Raw genomic sequence first — 18,653 nt, forward strand, 5'->3', positions numbered from 1 at the left:
ACAACATTTCCGCCTCCATCGGAAATGCAGCCGCCGCAGCCGGGATTCGAACCCGCGCCCTGCGGGTCAGCAGCCGAGTACCTTAGCCACTAGACCACCGCGGCGGGGCAGAGCATTCAGATGTATGTGGCTAGATAGATAGACACATAGATAAATACATAGATAGATATAGATACGTGGATAGATGCCAAAAGCGCTTGAAGTAAGCAAACAAAATGCTTCGCATTAAAAAAAAAGAAGTCTTCTACACTGTTCGTAGTGGCTAAGAACGGCTGTGAGGTTCTTTCGTGTATTTAAAATATACTCCCAATTTTTTATTGAGACAGCAATCAAGTGAACACTTGAGGCAAATTTTCACCATCACTGTCGGCGTCGCCGTCATGTTTTATGTAAAGTCCAAAAGTGATAGCGTCGCCAGGCGCGTCTTATGCTCTATATGTTATTGTGAAAGCTCACGAGTGCTGAATATACGTAGGTGGCTCAGATAGAGATGAAACAGGCCGGCCGTGTCCGTCGCACCAAAGACGCACGGAGATGTAAAGGAGCCGCGGGGTGGGTTGCGTACGTCCTGCACAAAATGCTACATTTGCCCGGGCGTCATCGCCTGGTACGCGTACGCCGCCGTTATCTACTGAGGGGATCCGCATACGGCTCATACCCTTGTACGTTTTGTATTCTACCCGAAAAGTTTTGTTGAAGCCACAGACAGCACAAATGCCACTTCACTCGCGGTAACGGTCGCGTTTTTTAAAGCAGTGAGCCGCTAGCCTTACTTCGTATAACATTTCAATTGCTATCTTCTAAGCTTCCTTCCTTAGTCGCAGCGATGGGACTGTGACTCTCTTTTTATTAAGCTTCTGCACAATCCTGAGTCATGCGAACGCACAGTTGTTTTGACTGGTCTCTCACAAGCTGTAATAATGAATAATTGAATTTTCAAGTGAGAACTGAGAAAAGGACGAGTGAAGGAATGACGCCGACGCTTGCAATCACCTGAAAGCTGATAGATTGCTCAATAAGGCTTTTCACTTGATAGTGTACGCGCACTGATCTCGTTTTCTCTCACTTGTCATTGGCGCAGTTCTTTCTCAAAAATTAAATTGCGTGTATTTTACACAAGGAGCTCGTCTCTTTGTCTTACTATACAAGCATGAACTCGAGTTCGCTCCACCATGCTGTCTCTCTCAGGAGGTGCAGACATACTTGGTCATCAACCACCCTCCGGTCAAGACTGCCACCCAAGGCCGCACCGCAGACACGACGCGAACTGCCGCTGCAAGTGGAGGAGGCGGCCACCACGCCGCCGCCTCTTCGATCAGCACTTCGTACGGCTACCAGCTCCACAGGGAGACAAACCACCATGTGCCGGTGTTGATCACGACGGGACACGTTCCCGTGTTGGCCCGCGCCCCGGCGCACAAGACGTACGTCACGGTGCAGCACCTGCACCACGCCGTGCACCACGTTCACCAACCGCTGGTTCTTCTGCCGCCGCAGCCTCACTTACCGGTAAGCTCGGATTCGCGCGTACGTAATAACGTACATACATACATACATACATACATACATACATACATACATACATACATACATACATACATACATACATACATACATACATACATACATACATACATACATACATACACACACACATACACACACATACATACATACATACATACATACATACATACATACATACATACATACATACATACATACATACATACATACATACATACATACATACATACATACATACACATACATACATACATACATACATACATACATACATACATACATACATACATACACACATACATACATACATACATACATACATACATACATACATACATACATACATACATACATACATACATACATACATACATACATACATACATACATACATACATACATACATACATACATACCACGTGGGCTGCCCCGCTGCTCCCTCGAGAAAACCCTTCCCTTCCTTTTTGAACAAAGGGGTGCATTGGCTTGGAGTGGTACTGATGATGCACGCATTGTCAAACACTGTTCTGTTCTGCTGTGACTTGCTTGCTGTGGGGAGATTGAAGTACTGGCCTCTCGGCCACTGCATTTCTCTACGCTCTGCAACCCAAAGAGCCAAAAGGTTAGTCTTTTTGTTACCTTACGAAACAGCCAGTGAATACAAGTGTGTTTGGATGAATATTTGTATGTATTAATTTGCATGAAACTGAAAACGTCCTCGAAGAAACTTTCATTTCCTCTGCAGGTACACTACGGGAGACGGGATCGTCTCTCAGCCCCGAGCTCGAGCTTCCGTCACAAGCACAACCCTTACGTGCGCCTGCCGGACTACCCCGCCTACCTCAGCCGCAACGCCGGGCTCAGTCTGGAAGACCTGGCCGAAGCCGAGGCTGAGCCGACCCTGAAGGTGTACAGGGCGGACGCCGAGTACCCGCCACTGAACATGCGCAACCGGAGAAAGCTCTACTCGCTCGGATACATCTACATGCTCGACTTCCTCGAGAACTCGTACCTTAAGCGCTGATCATCTCGGTTATGCACCCGCCGAACACACTGAACACATTTCTCGGACATCTGTGACCGACCGAAACCACCCATGCGAGCAAGTATAGTATACAGCATCAAAAACCTATGTGAGCGTTCAAGACAGCAACAGAACGACTCTATATACGGCGTCTTCTCAGAGCTTTTGTCGAAGCCCTTGCGAGGAGCCTGTGGTCTCACATCTGGAGCTGCATTAACTGTTCTTCACACTGGCTACAATACGTCTGACATGCTCGGGCACAAGGCGTCCTCAGCATCTTGTGAAAACATCTTGCGTGCGTTATAAAGTGGCCATCGCGACGTGTTGCTAATATTGTCAGGACTTTTTGTAGACGGCTGATAGACGTAGATGTGTCTACAGAGGGTCACAAGTGCATTGATTGTCAGAGGGTTTCAAATGAGTTCATTTCGCGTAAAACGAGCCTATATGGTAGACGTACACCAGTCAGGTTGTTACGAATGCCCGCTCGCGAGAATTGTCAGCATACGAAAGCGCACCCTGCTGCCACCGAAGTTTCGTACCCGCATACGAACGCCCGCCATTTCTAAAGTCGCAAGGGCAGATTGTACATTTTACTATTGCAGCTAAATCGATGCATCGTTATAACCGAGGGAGGCATTGAGTGGTGGCTTTCGGCCATGCGTACAGGTTTAACACCATGTTTGGTGTGTCGTTCGTGTCTCGTGCGCGCCGAATAAATCGTGAGCGTCCATAGCATGCGGCAACACCAGGCACAAATGAGACAGGCCGTGTGAATATGAACAGACGAGAAAAAAAAGTTGACACCACAAACACCACAACAAGACGTAAAAACGCCACGGCATTGTGGTGTGTTGACTCTTCTTTTTTGTGTGTGTGTGGCATTGTTTGAACGCCCCGTCTTCTAAAATGAATATTTGACATCAGCTGACTGTTGTTATGTGTAAGCGTTGCGAAAACGAGATGGTGGCTGTTCTACAAAACGTAATGGTGGGCCACCGTTCCGTTCTCGTAAATTATATGCCCTATTGTAGGGAGATGCCGTACACGGTGCGTGCTCATTATTCTCCATAAATGACGTTCGTATAATAAGCCCAAACGCAATAATAAACGCACACCTTCAAATGTAACCTATGTGTGTCATTTCAGCGTGTACGAGCCGGTATGCAGTATCTGGAGGAATCACGCGGGAAGTTGATATATAGTCTTTCTTGTTTAGGTAACACAGAGAAACGCAAGCGCAAGACCTGTAACATTCAACGCAAAGCCTTATTCCGAAACCTGAGCTTCCTGCGCTATCGAAACCCGTGCACAAAAATATTTTTGTTGACACACTCATTTGGTTCCCACTCAAACAGCGCATTTACTCGTTGTACATTACACAGACTGATACAGCAGTACATCATATACTTAGAAAATTTGGCGCAACCTCGACTCACGCAAACACTCACACAAGCACACACACTTACACCAGAGCAACACACACGACATGCTCTGGTGTAAGTGTGTGTGCTTGTGTGAGTGTTTGCGTGAGTCGAGGTTGCGCCAAATTTTCTAAGTATATGATGTATAACCAACTAGCCCAACAACAAGTTTTATTAAGATACAGCAGTATTTGCTGCGAAGTCGACCTTATAACATTTCGTGCGCCATGGCGATTCAATATTGCTCATGTACACTATCCAGTTCATTGTTTCAGCCTGCGAGCAGAGATGCTTCGTCGGTATCAGGCGTAAATTATTGTGGTAACTACTTAGATCTCTTACATGTGTGCTTCTGAGGTCAAGTGCTCAATAGTGAAACATTGTATGCGTTACGGTATAGTGATAAATATATATATATATATATATATATATATATATATATATATATATATATATATATATATATATATATATATATATATATATATATATATATGTTAATTATATATAGTACTTGACGTTACCACCTGCTGAAGCAATATGGCTCAATGACACTGGCCCATTTATCGATGGTCGCATCATACAACACCTGCCATTATTGATTTCGCTCTGTATGTAAAGCCTACAAAGCTACTTGCTCAGCGCATCTTTTGAGCTTGCCAAGAGCTACCTCACCAGCATATGAAGTTTTTTTTTTATTTACAGCAATATTTCTGTATGCATCATTATGGTTGTGGTTTTCTGCTATGACATTGGTTGCCACTGGTAGTTCGGTTGTGCAAACCAGATATCACTGCCATCAAATCGAAGTATCCTTTGTCGTCATTGAATAAAACCTTCATTATTATTTGCGTTATTTTCATTTAATTTATGCCAAAGTTTTCTTTTTTTCGGATAAGACGTGGTTGAAGCTTATGAATCGAACCAATTAAATGTCTGCCCTTACAGAAATATGGGTAAGCCACTCCAAATACGCGTCATATCCAGGTCTTTGTTTATTATAAGGTTTTCGGAATGAGATACTACATACCTATTTAGGCGAACTCCCGTAAAACTCCTCGTACTGTAGCGCGGGGTCCTGCTTTTTCATTTTAGCGAGTATAGCTTAAACACAATATAGCGCTGATATGGTAAATCCGCTTTACTAAATTCTCTTTATGCGCATCAAAAATACGTGTTTCAGAAGGGAAATGTGCGCTCTGTATCAACAAGACAAAAATATTTTTTAGATGTCATCGTAATGCTGTGACATATGTCGCAAATATTTATGTTGTTATTCTTCTGCGTGACTAAACAGAGCACGCGATACACGCGATGTAGTTACTATGTACCCCTTTAAATGGCGTTCGACTCAATAGCACTTGTCAGGTTTAGCACAAAAATTATAATTATGGTCCTTCACAAATAGCGGGCTGCATTAGTTTGAAGCTTCGACATTACGGGCTTCTGTCATTTCCATCTCGCCCTCTCAGCGAGAATCGATGAAGTATTTGCGTCTGCATTCTTGCGTGACGCATTCCTGTCTGCCATGGCACCCTTTAGGTCGACCGTCCGCGGGCGAGTCGAATGACGCAACAAAAAGCTCTCGCGCGTGGCGTGACGTCACGCATTCTGCTGTCAAACGGAGACGTGCTGAATAGAAAAACAAAAGGACGACTAAGCGCAAAGGAGCACAATATAAGCGGAAACGTGAGCTATAGTTAAAACGGTCCAGACCTGCAGAGGTTATTTCAGACATACGTGGAGGGTTTCCGCAAGACTCGGGAGTTTGCAGTTGTATTTATATACACGCTGTCAGCAGCCGCTCTTCCACGCGCGTCGTAAATATTCCGTTGTTATGCACCGCATTCTCTTTGTCACTGCGCGAAAGCTTTGCACTTTCAGAATGGCCTAAAAAATGTATAGGTGGCAAATGTGAAAACAATTAAAAACAAAAAAAATGCATAGCTGGCATTTTCCGCCGCTGACTTCACTTCAGAACTATCCCAGGAATCTCAAAAGATAGCCCCGCCGTGGTGGTCTAATGGCTAAGGTACTCAGCCGCTGACCCGCTGGTCGCGGGACCAAATTCCGGCTGCGGCGGCTGCATTTCCGATGGAGGCGGAAATGTTGTAGGCTTGTGTGCTCAGATTTGGGTGCACGTTAAAGAACCCCAGGTGGTCGAGATTTCCGGAGCCCTCCACTACGGCGTCTCTCATAATCATATGGTGGCTTTAAGACGGTAAACCCCCCATATAAATCAATCTCGAAAGGTATCGCAACTCCGCCTCCGACAAAAACAAAGAATAAATAAAAAACCACTAACGCACAGAAAACATTACACATCACATACACATATAGGTTAATAATGAATATTGTAAATATTTCAGCGTGAAAATGTGCTACGCAAAAATGTTTTGCTCATTTATATGTGCCGGCATTGATCAATTACTTCTGCCAATGGTGTTTGTGTTTAAGGCTCAGTTTACTACATCTGACATGCACGAACTAACACCACAGGAAGTGTTACTATAACAACAAAGAGAGTGAAATAAGAGCGCAGTGTAACATCACTGTATACTCACATTTCCTTACCATCACACTTCCAATGGCACTGTATATGCGCCGCATACAGCATAAAATTGACTGAAACTTTGACATTGTACATGTGCAGCCGTGGCCACGTCTGGGTAGAGCGCACGAGGAGCCCGTTTTCGATCTGTGGGGCGAAACCTCGAGGCAGTTTCGGGCTTCGAAGCGCTGTATCAGAAGCATGTGCGGCCTATATGTCAGGCTGACCACGTCAGAGTCCGAAACTGCCTCGAGGTTTCGCCTACCGCGGAGCGAAAATCGGCACCTCGGGCGTACGTTCTACACAGTCGTGGCCGCGGCTGTACTTCCTTTCTCACTCTGTTTTTATGCTAACACCCCCTTTCTGCAGTGCACAGAAGCATGCCGGTTATTCTGGGATGGTTAATCTCCCAGCCATAGAGGTCATGCGCATATAGGGTTCCACATCAAGGGGGGCGAAGGTTCTTCATAGCACCCTCCCTCTTCTCAGGTCTCTAAAAAAGTGGCCACCCCCCCCCCTCCCCGAAGTGCACACGCCAATGCTCCCAGCCCTGCTCCGTCCCTTCGAGTTGTTTGCTTGCTCCCCCCTCCCCCCTTTTTTTTAGTAGGAAGTATAAAAATATTGCTTCCTCGCGAAGGCTACAGTGTAACTCTCCGTTCAATGTACTCGATCGGTAGTGTGCACGTGCACGTTTTTTGGGGGGCGTGAATCTCTGCATTACACTGCAAACTCGGGCATACGCGTTTCCCCAAAAGCCACACGTCTTGCGAACAGGCATCCAGACCCACCGCGTGAGGCGCTTCGCGGAAGCGCGCGTGCCAGGCTGCTTTCGAAGTCGCGCCAACGTGTCCGGATTCTTCGTCACCGGAGTATACGCGCTGCGCACCCAGGATGACCCGGTAGTGCGCATGCATTTGCATAAATGTAAATGTGTGTAAGCGTCCGCGACAACGTCGACCTGCTGCAGGGCTCTCGTCGTTGCCCGTCGAGAGATGACTGCGCGAAGTGTCGACGAGACCTTGAGTTGCTCCCAATCGGGGCTGTGCGAATCGTGATCTTTGAGAACGATTACACATCGAATAGCATAGGAGGAGTGAATAGAAAGAAAAATCAGGCACTTTTTCGCATTTTGAACAGAAGACGATAAAACGCTCGCGTCCTGGTACGCGTGATTTAACCACTAAGAGCACAAATTATTGACCTCTAATTTGTGGGATCGAATCTCCATCCCGGCGGCAGCATTTCGACGGAATCAAAATGTTGGAGGCTCGTCGTGCTTAGATTCACGCGCCCGTTAAGGAACTCCAGGTGGCCGAAGTCACCGGAGCGCCACCAACTACGGCGTATCTCATAACCGTATCGTGGTTTTGGGACGTAAAACCTCAATCATTATTATGTATTTTCAGAACATTATTTTGGTCCATCATGAACAGATTCTCCGGGCACGAAGAATTCTCCAGTATTCTACAGAATTGCACATGACCATTGCATTGGTGTAGTGACTGCAATATGCTCTGTATTTTAGGCACTATATGGTAAAGCCCGTAAGGTCTAGCTGTCCTAGAGACATAGCCTGCTCTAATCCATACGTAAGCTGTCACGCTTTATGTCATGCCCATCAGTGATATTGGTTTTATCGTGTTTTCACATCAGCTTCGTTGTTTCTTTAACTGAAGTGCAATTAACTTTTTTATTCTTCCTGAACTACTCCAAAAACAATCGCGTGTACGAATAGCGGTAATTAGGTTCGAAGATCGAATTGACAATTACAGTTTAACTACTCGACATTCCATTTTTATTGAAATAAAAAAAACTAAGAAGTTTTTGTCGCCGTTACTTTTCGACGGCTACATGTCATGGCACATTCATGCATGCTGCTAATGGACTTGCAGTTTAACTTCCGACATTCACCGCTTTAAAAAAATGCTGTCGTTAATTTTCACCGGGCAAGTGATAAAAAAAAGCCCTTAATTTAAATAAGGCCACATCATGTCCTTCACTTGACAATACACACGCAACTCTGATAAGAATTGAACGAATGACGAAGGTACAAATTTATGTAAGCAGGACCATCGACAGAAACGCAAAATACGTGATGGTTACATATAGCGCGGCAAGACTTGGAGCAGGCATCCCTGAGACAAGCACTCTTTTCATCCACCTGCATTTCCCATTATATGTATTACTTTTATATGCTAATGAAACATGACAGTGAACTTGAGCTACATTATTTATTCAGCAAGGGCACTTGTATGGTTTATACATTCACCTAACAAAAATGAAGCCCTCGCTTACGCTTGTTGTTCTCCCCTCTTTCTTAATATGAGGTTATGAAGTAACTTTGGTGCATTAAGAAGGACATGCGGTTAGACCCTTGTTAGCAAGCATTAACGCAACACAATAAGTTGAAGTCTGTATATATATATATATATATATATATATATATATATATATATATATATATATATATATATATATATATATATATATATATATATATATATATATATATATATATATATATATATATATATATATATATATATATATATATATATATATATATATATATATATATATATATATATATATATATATATATATATATATATATATATATATATATATATATATACGTGTGTATATGTATACAAACAAACAACAAGTATCAAGGCAAAGTGTACTTCCTAATGAGGCCTATATATCGCAGGTCACAAAAGCTAGAATAGGTAGCCTTGTCGACAAAGTCGTGAATAACATCTCAACACAAAGCCACCGCACAAAAAAAAATCATTCATTAGGCTAAACATGTAACAGTTACATGATGCCGCACCAGTGAAACTAGCACAAAATGTTATAACTGGATTCTAAGTGAAGTACGTAAAAGAAAATAAAGGAAGCACATCAAGCGAAAGATTTCAAATACATATGAACTTCATCTAACAATCATCCTTTTTTGAAAGAAATATACTTCCTTTGTGCGTAGGGAACGTTTTTCGAAGGAAGATAAGAGCCGCACGAGATAGGACAGTGCGCTCTGTCTTATCTCTCGGCTCTATCTTCCTTCGAAAAGCGCTCCCTGCGCACTAAGAAAGTACATTTCTTGATTGATATGTGGGGTTTAACGTCCCAAAACCACTATATGATTATGAGAGACGCCGTAGTGGAGGGCTCCCGAAATTTCGACCACCTGGGGTTCTTTAACGTGCACCCAAATCTGGGCACACGGGCCTACAACATTTCCACCTCCATCAGAAATGCAGCCGCCGCAGCCGGGATTCGATCCCGCCACCTGCGGGTCAGCAGCCGAGTACCTTAGCCACTAGACCACCACGGCAGGGCAAAGTATACTTCTTTCAAAAATACAATATATACCAACCAGCCCAAGTAGCCACCCTTTTGTATTAATCATGCACTAAGTCACGTCAACCCAAAACTGCAACACTGTTCAATGTTGCGGGAGCACTATGCAGTAGATTGCACAGTGAGACTCAGAATTGCTGTTAATACATCATGCGAAGGAGCTACAAGAATCACTGATTAATCTGGTCGATCGATCTAACTAGTCGTAAGTTACTGTCGGAAAGCTGTCGTCTTGAATGAAAACGTGTTCGCTTTTGAGCGGCTCTGGTCGATATTCTCTATTGCGTGTTTGAAGATAAACAAGCTGTAAAGCAGTTCTACGAAATATATATTCTGATATCTTCCCTATTTCAACCACTGCACTGAATTGAACTACTTGCAATATAGTTGCACAGTCATATTGCTGCATTTTTATGAGCCGGTTCACACCAGAGTTAAAATGAGTTGATAACCCCACTTACATAAAAAAGAATAACGACATTTCGTTCCATTCAATGGAGCACAAAAGCTAAATGAATGTTCTGATGTTGACGTCATTATTTATTTACACTTCTGTGAAGTGTAGGGAAAAGATCGCTGCTGCATATATTATCTTCATACGATATGTCTATAATCAGAGAAACGTGCAGTTAATTACTCGAAACTCGCGCTTCATGTACTTTATTGATCCTCCGAGATGAAACGTAAAGCATATAGGCGTCATCGTATTTTGTGATTTCCTCCTCTCTTCGTTTAAAGCAACGCGGTGTCAACCTAAGCTCGCACACGCGTACGTTTATTTGTTTGCGTATAAACGCAACCCCACGTTTATGACTGCTCCGTGCCAACTGCCAACCGCCCGCTGACCAGCCGCGGCTGGTGGACGCAAATATTTTCATTTCAAAGCTGCTCGCGTCACGTCACTGGAACCGGTGAACGCAACTCAATATTCCTTTGGCAGATTCCACGTCTGCAGCTTCTGTTTGCATCGTCTCCATAGTGGATAAGACCTCCGTATGCATAAGCGCGCGCAGGGTTACCCTTCAGGGTGCGAAGGTTGGTCGCAGCGCCCTTAGTATACCTCCCTAATATGTCAATGTATTGGGTTGACTTGACGTCCCCTCCCTATTACATCAATATAAGGCTGACTTTGCGCCCACCCCTTTTTTGTGACTACGGGGCGATCCCCCCTCCCTCTGTTTTACTCCGTGCGCACATGCTCGTGGCATGATATTTAGAGCAAACGAATTTTAATGCCTGATACCCAGTGAGCATCAACATGTATCTCGTATAAGTAATTCATTAGTTATTTTGCAATATAAAAAGCACAATCCTTGCCGTGAAGTGACGTTGGGCTATCGACACCTTGAGTTTCTAGCAACAGCTCGCTGCAACCTCGCATATGTTGACGGCATTTATTAGAGCCTACACACTTCTCAATCGGCAAACATGAGGTACGTTGTTCTCCGAGGTGTCCAGAGACCTACCGTGTCAAGCTTCAGGAAATTTCGTAGAGCCAGTGTGGCCGAAACACGAGAAGAGATGTTGAAATGCAAGGCGTCATGTGGACACTCGTGTGACGTTTGAGCGCGAAATTCAAAAGTGAAATTTTGACATTCGTTTTCTCGAGTAGTGAAGCTATAGGATGCTGACACAAAGCACTCATTGTTTCATCTTGGTGTTCGCTTAAATACTTCGCATAGATGTGCAAGGCATAACCTCCGTTCATATGGGGAAGGTCAGGATATACGTAGCGCGAGCTACGGATCAACGAACCACGGATGGATAAACGCACACACAAACGAACCACAGATGAACGGACGGCCTAGCGAGCAACCTCACGCGCTTCAAGCGGCAGCCCTACAGTGGCTAGAATAGAGCCCCTATTCTATTCCACTATTCTATTCTATCCCTATTCTAGCCACTTTAACGCCACTCCAGGATCTTCCTGACCTTCACCGGCGCGCCAACTGTGCGCCGTGTGACCTCATTGCTCCTCGTGCCTGCGCAGAACTGCACAAACGCGAAAGCCACGCGAAACTGCTCAACCTCCGCCGTTGTAGATTACGCTAGAAAAAGCCGTGTTCGTTCGTGGGCTCCGGAAATTTCGACCGCCTGCGGTTCTTTAACGTGCACCCAAATATCAGCACACGGGCCTACAGCATCTTCGCCTCCATCGAAAATGCAGCAGCCGCAGCAGGGATTCGATCCCGCGAGGTGCGGGTCAACAGCCGATTACCTTAACCACTAGACCACAGCGTCGGGGCAACACAAAGTATATAAAATTAAGTACCGTGTAAACACGGCTCTTCAATACGGGAAGCCATACCGAAGGCAAGCAAGGCATAGATGCTCCCTCAAGTTCCAAACTAAATATGCAAGCACGTTATCACCGCAGCGTCGTAGACAACACACACACAACTAAATAATAAAATAACACACTGGGAAGCGTCGAAGCACCCAATTGGGACATATGTCTATGCGAACGTAATTATGGGCTTGCGTGTCTTCCTAGCTGCGTTCATGGTGTCCTTAATCAAGACGAAGCACCAGTTAGCTTTAAATGAGGTCTCGGAGCACCCCATGGAGAATAAATGGCATTGCACGCAGTACTTTTTTGTTTGTTTAATATTTATTCTAACATGCATTTAGATACGATGACGCTACCGCTTACCCCACAGCATTGCGTTAAATAAACAGTTCCACTTAATTAAAGAACACTACATTAAAGCACTTAATTACTTTTTATTGTTTTAAAAACAATAGTGTCGATAGTTTCACAATAACAGTTGTATTACTCGAAGAAAAAGAATGGTCATGGTTTCGTTTTTAAATTTTGAGCCGAAAGCACCGCACGTGAACATAAGCGTGACGTCACGGGTTACAATTTCTCTTTTCCTGTTTTGGCCGCATGAACAAAACTGGCTGTGGTATGTGCCACATTTCACAGTTAAAGGGAGACTAAAGGTAACTATTAAGTCGGTGTTGATTGTTGAAATAGCGGTCCAGAAACCTCTTAGTGTTACTTTTGTTCCAAGGAAGGGCCTATTTTGAAATGAAATCATGTTTTGATAGTCCGCATCGGGTTAGCGCAGTTTAAATTACCCGCCTCAAGAAGCGGACCGAACGGACCTACTCACGTCGTTGTTGCCGTGCACAACATTGCCCGGCTTTACTGCGCTAGTAGCAGCAGCAACAACGGCCATTGATCAATTTCCCGCCATTGGCTTCGAGGTTGCAGACGTTTTTCTTTTTGTTTCAACTGCGCTTCGCTAGATAGCACCACCTGTCGCGTGTAACTAGAGTTACTGTATATATACAGTAACTCTACGTGTAACCACGCGAAATTTTAATTTTTGAATCACTCGCGCCATTCCCCATAGTAACGTCCGGCGGTTCTTTTTTCGATGAGTTAAACAGAAACGAACAAGCAGCATTTCATTGCGCCTCTTGATGCACGGAAGTATCTATATTTAGTGCAGTTGATCGATTACTAGTGAATAATTGTAGGCGGTCTTTCTGATGTCATCGGGATCATTTTGAAAATGTCCTACTGCAGCAGTTGTATTCTTGTGCATTTACCTTAATTTCTCGGTAAGTAGGGCACTGTTGTTGATAATATTGTCGTTTTAGATGTTGTCATAGATTTTCACTCTGACGTAAATTGTTATTTGACTTTAGTGTCCCTTTAATGCTTCAGCGAAACATAATGTAAAGAAGAAACCATTATAATAAACACGTTAGATTAACACTGAAGCTATTATTTAGGCGTCTTACATTGAAAAGTCTCAGTTTAAAGCGCAAGGAGCAAGGCATGGGATTCTTAAAAAAAATTTATTGTGGAAAATGCGCTCGGACTGTTTTATTCATTGTATTCACGGCACAAAAAAATGGTCATCAACTTGAGTTGTACAGAGACCATAGAGACACTGTCCTATCTTTGCTGCCGGCAGCAAGAAGCAAACCTGCCTTGCAAAGTTCCCTATCCGAAAACTTCACAGCCTGCACAGATTCCTTGTGGAAGTCAAGCACCGCAAGGGGCTTCATATTCTTCCAGCCGAACACTCGTATCCTCCCATCCCAGCCACCCGACGCAACGATCTTGCCGTCTACACGCACGTGCAGGGAAGAGACGCCATCGTTGGTAACCGTCAGCCTCCGCTTCTCAACGAGTTGGCCGTCACTCAGTTCGAACACGCACAGTTCGTTAGAAACCGAACCACAAATCCCCCTGTTCACCCTGTGCACTTGATCGAAGTCCATGCACATTATCGGTTCTTTGTACAGCGTCAATGTCGAGACCGGAACACCACCGCTGCGCATGTCGTAATGGACGACGCTGCCGTTTTCGTACGCTGCAAGAACGCCGTTGCCGTCCCTGCTAAGCCTAATGCTCATTGCCATGCCGAGCTGCTCCTTTGATTGGAGAGTGGATGCGACGCACTTCTGGCTTTCCAGATCCCACAGTGAAATCTTCCAGTCTGGGTCGGCCGGCGTTGCGATGAGTGTAGACGCTTCGCTAGGAAGGCTGCACTGGCAGAATCCTTTGGCATTTGTCACCATGGTACCTGAGCAAGAAGCAGGAGGAGTGAGAAGTGACTTGCCGACTTAGCAGGAGCAGTTTATTCGCAAGCGTTAGAAGCAAAGCATAAACAATGTTTCTAGACTTAGAAAGTCTCTCTCTGTTCTCTTTCCAATGGCCAATTTCCCACCTCAGTGCAAGGTAGCATATACCAGATGTCATCGTCTGCGGTTAACCTCCCCTGCCTTCATCTTATCTCCCTTTTGGACAGCTTTGGTTAGAAACACTGTTCTGTTCTCGCAGTTTTTCCTGAATAGTCCAACTGCATATATTTAGGCATTCCGTGAATTTCGCAACTTGTTCTAAAATTGTACCGCGTTTGCACCACTGTTGCCTGGCTAAGTACGCCTACACGAAACGAAAATGTAGGAATATACTAAAGACGCCGAGCTGGCAAAACGAGGCCGAAGCAATTCAGTGACCACAACTTGTAGGCAATGCAGGTCAGACAATAATAAATGTAGACCACACCTACTGTGGTCGGGCACGTTTTTTTTTTTTTTTAGCATACAAAGAGACACTTGCGTAGTCCTGATTCTTACACATTGCTCAGCGTAAATAATTTACCTTAAAACAAACTTCGTACAAGTGCATATTGCAGACCAATATAGAACACCATCATGGTATTTTATTTTGGTAAAAGGAAGAAAGAATTCAGAAATTGTTTTTTACTCCTTTTTTGTCAATTTGGCTGCTGTTGTTTCGAATAGGCTTGTGGATGGCCAAGAGAAACTTCTGCACAACCCTGTGCCCGATTACTCTTCCAAAAGCTTTAAGTGTTCGCTGTGCCGAATACCCTGCGATCGGCGTTCAGGACGTACCAGGTAAGTACCGCTTGTAGTATGAGGAAATGCATGCATAGAAGTGATCGAATATGGTTTCATGGTAGACCAATATTAGAAGTCATCAGACCATAAACAACTAACCTGTTTGCTTCCACTGGCTATCATTCAAAGTCCAAATTACCACAGTGCCATCACGGCCCTGGGTTAACAAAGCATTTTCAGAATGTCCGATCCATAATATGCCTTTATTGTTGTGACCCACAAGGGTGTGCCTCCTCCTAAACGTCTGCAAAACGGAAAACAGTCAGAGGAATGAGTTGCTGAGACGGTAAATACTACATACGAATACGGGTTAATTTTGAGAGTAGTTGCGCGCAAAAGCAGTTGTCAACCACAATGATTTCTCGCAATAAACTTGTGCTATTGTGAACAGCTGTCACTGCTAACCTCAAGGTCCCAAGAAAATATTTCGCCGTCCGATGATCCCGAGAAAAGAACATCGCCGAAAAACTCGACCGCTGTTATGGGTCCACCGTGGCCTCGCAGGGTATAGAAGGGGTCTGGAGATCTGTTTGACATCACAAAAGGCCACAAAAGGTGAAATAGGAGCTCAAGTAAACAGTACGCTTGTCACATAACTGCCTTTACAAGATTGTAACGGTGTGATAACGCTAAAATTGCGAAAAGCTCGAAGTCTCTGACTTTCATCGCGCGTCTCTCATGGAAGCAGACATTTTGAATGTTGAGTATGGCTGTGGCCGCAGTTGTGCATAAAAAAGTTTTCTCACCTAAATAAACGTAGTATGACAAGCTAAGTATTCCAACAATAAATATAAGTAAATAAATTCAATATTTACACAGTGTGAGATTTTTTGTTTTGTTTAACTTTAAATCTATTTTTGTACGAAACTATTGCATTTACACTTGCGAGTGCACGGCCAGTTAAGCTAGCAGGCGAAAGTGAAACAAAAAAGATTAAACGCCCACCGCGCCCAATGTTTCGCGTGCCTCGCTTGTGCCGTTGCCAGCGGCAACAGACAATAACATTTCTCAAGCAAAAATGTGACCGCCGCGGCTGGTATTTCTTCGCTGTCACCTCGCCAGTTCTTGGGCGCACTACGTAAGCAAGGTAACGCGGTCGTGCTTGGTGATTTCCCCCCAGCGCACGATGTCTACTTGTCGTCGCCTCGCGTGGCCAAACGACTTCAAGTGGCCGTAATCGGGCGCGTGTGGAGACCGTGCTAACTTTTTCTTTTCTCCGACTTTCTTCTCGCACCCCTCCTCTTGATGCATACTTCGTGGGAGGTCGCCCGTTGGCGCGAGCCATGAAGAAGTTCTTCCAGAAGAAACTACTCAAATCGTCCTCCGCCAAGAAGCAGAGCGCGGCTAGTTTGAGTTCGCAGGATGGACACACGGATGAATTCTACGGCTACTCGATCGACCTCGCCAGGACGGACTCGAGTTTCACGAAGCTCCATAAGGCGTGCTGGCTCGGCGACGAAGATCGGGCACGCTCGGCTGCCAAGAAAGTGGACGTCAGTTTTCAGGACAATGAGAGCAGGTAAGCGGAATGGCGTTTTTCTGAGATCGTTAATCGCGCGGGCGGTGTGGTTACAACGTGCTCCTGCCCGGTTTTCGCTTAATGGATGGCGGTACACGCGCGCGCTCTCTCCAAATTTGGTGCGTCCACGGTCAAGCAACTGCTTCGTGACCGCGCGGCGGGCTGTTTGGCACGCGCATGAACCTCGTGCGAGATTCGCGAAAAGAATGTTTTCGTGGGTGGACGGAAGTCGCCGTGGAGGGGTCACCGCTTCCAACCAGCGGAGTCGCGTGGGTGCGATGCATTGTAGCCTGGATTCTCCACAGCCCGCTTCAGATCCTCCGCGCGAAAGCGGGGGACGGCGGCGGCTGAATGTTTTCCGACGACACGCCGTCGCCTATCTCTGATGCGGGATGGAAGGGTCTTATCACAGGCAGCATCGACCTCGCATCTGCCTTCAGGGGCCTTGCGTTGTGCGTACTTTTCTTCAGTTTCTGCGTCCACTGTCTGTTGTAAGTAAACCGTCGGCGTGACCCCGCATCCACCCGTCATAAACTGTCAAAACGCCAGCTGCGACACCTTTTTATAGAGTCGTTTCCATTGTGTTATCCTTAGCGCAGCGGCCCTTCGAAGTTGCCTCTTGTGTGCGGAGGTTGTCTTCGTGTTTACTTTGGATAACCGAACCGTCAGTTTACAGTTCTGTTTCCTGTGGACTAGACGTTCTTAACTCTTTACTTCGTGTGCAGTGACGTTCCGCGCAGGGAATTTTCGCCTGTCATTTTGAGGCAAAGGCAGAAAGTAAATCTTCGTGATATTGCAGGGAATTTCAGGAATGCTTGAATTATCCTACGACTATCGATAATTAACGGTCACAGTGCGCCTTCATCTGCCGTAATCGGTTCTGACGCATGCACCACGCAAGCATGCGTGGCCTTTGAGATTTGTTTGATATTTACACGAAGCGATTTCTAGTTCTTTATTGGTGTTAGACTTGAAGCCCACAATGTGCAGTGGACTAACAGTATATAAATTAATAAAGTCGTGCTTTTGTTGTGCGGCAGTGATGGGGCTAGTCATGATTTCAAAAGTTGCCAGTACATGAGACGCGTGTAATTACGGTACGTGTGTGCGTGGATGGAAGCGGAATTCGGTATTGTTGTGCAGGTAAATGTGCTGGGAATTTCGTCAATGTTTGCAGGGGAAAATCTCAAAAATAGGGAATTTTTATGTGTCTGAATTGTAATTGTTTGGCGTAGTACAGAACAACACTGCACAGACTCACTCTGCCCGGCTAAGTTTTCAATAACAAAGCCGTTTCTGTGCTGACAACTAGCAATCGACTTTTATGATGGTGAGCCATGCATATCAATCATTAGTTTAAGGCTTGACCTTTTCTTTATGCTGCACACAATATTGTGGATACATAGTATGTAAAGATGCTGCCCTGTGACTTTTCGCTGCATAAATAAAAAGCAGATGTATTATGCTGGCAAACCTTGCCTTGTCATTCTTTGGTGTTGGCAAGAAGAAAAGTAGCCGTTGACTTCGATGTAATTCTACAGAATTACTCGTGTCAGCGATCATGTTATAAGTCAGTGAAATGGTGACAGTGTACAGCTGTCTCGTATATGTCATTAGCAGAGTGCGGTCTTCGCAGTTTCAGTGTATTCATGGCTTTGTTGCTCACTGTCTGTATAAGCCTTTTCTTCTTCTGTGGCGAAAAAAAGGCCGATGCTTTCACAATGAACATTCACTGATTTATTTCATGCAGAGGTCTGATTCAGTTTGCTAATCTGGTAGCTTTGTTATTTGGGGCGAAGCTCCTTAAGGCTTGGGTCTGTCCATCTCTTGTATGTATGTATGTATGTATGTATGTAT

At 44.9% G+C, this 18,653-nt stretch overlaps 3 protein-coding genes across 9 annotated transcripts in view; 2 read left to right on the top strand and 1 right to left on the bottom strand.

The window, feature by feature from the left end:
- LOC119173852 (uncharacterized) overlaps window positions 1-3,681 on the top strand; it is a 96,974-nt gene extending 93,293 nt beyond the window's left edge. For both annotated transcript variants that reach the window (XM_075895533.1, XM_075895532.1), the window contains exons 3-4: window positions 1,189-1,509; window positions 2,273-3,681. In XM_075895533.1, the coding sequence (XP_075751648.1) occupies window positions 1,189-1,509; window positions 2,273-2,551 (600 nt within the window). In that variant the 3' untranslated portion in view covers window positions 2,552-3,681. The remainder of the gene's footprint in view (window positions 1-1,188; window positions 1,510-2,272) is intronic.
- Window positions 3,682-13,688: 10,007 nt separating this feature from the next.
- Window positions 13,689-15,982, bottom strand: LOC119174501 (guanine nucleotide-binding protein subunit beta-like protein 1). The gene is made up of 3 exons (XM_037425434.2): window positions 15,683-15,982; window positions 15,377-15,521; window positions 13,689-14,436 (listed from the first exon to the last, which is right to left on the bottom strand). The coding sequence occupies exons 1-3, from the start codon at window positions 15,812-15,814 to the stop codon at window positions 13,766-13,768; spliced, it is 948 nt and encodes a 315-aa protein (XP_037281331.2). The 5' UTR covers window positions 15,815-15,982; the 3' UTR covers window positions 13,689-13,765.
- Window positions 15,983-16,195: 213 nt separating this feature from the next.
- Window positions 16,196-18,653, top strand: part of LOC119174500 (uncharacterized) — a 44,041-nt gene continuing 41,583 nt past the window's right edge. For 4 of the 6 annotated variants that reach the window (XM_037425431.2, XM_037425430.2, XM_037425433.2 and 1 more), the window contains exon 1: window positions 16,196-16,796. In XM_037425431.2, coding sequence (XP_037281328.2) covers window positions 16,561-16,796 — 236 coding nt within the window. In that variant the 5' untranslated portion in view covers window positions 16,196-16,560. Of the gene's footprint in view, window positions 16,797-17,048; window positions 17,288-18,653 lie in introns of those variants that run through there. The other 2 variants (XM_075895534.1, XM_075895535.1) reach the window with 2 other exon arrangements.

Source organism: Rhipicephalus microplus, chromosome 5, assembly GCF_043290135.1.
Source record: "Rhipicephalus microplus isolate Deutch F79 chromosome 5, USDA_Rmic, whole genome shotgun sequence".
NCBI lineage: Eukaryota > Metazoa > Arthropoda > Arachnida > Ixodida > Ixodidae > Rhipicephalus > Rhipicephalus microplus.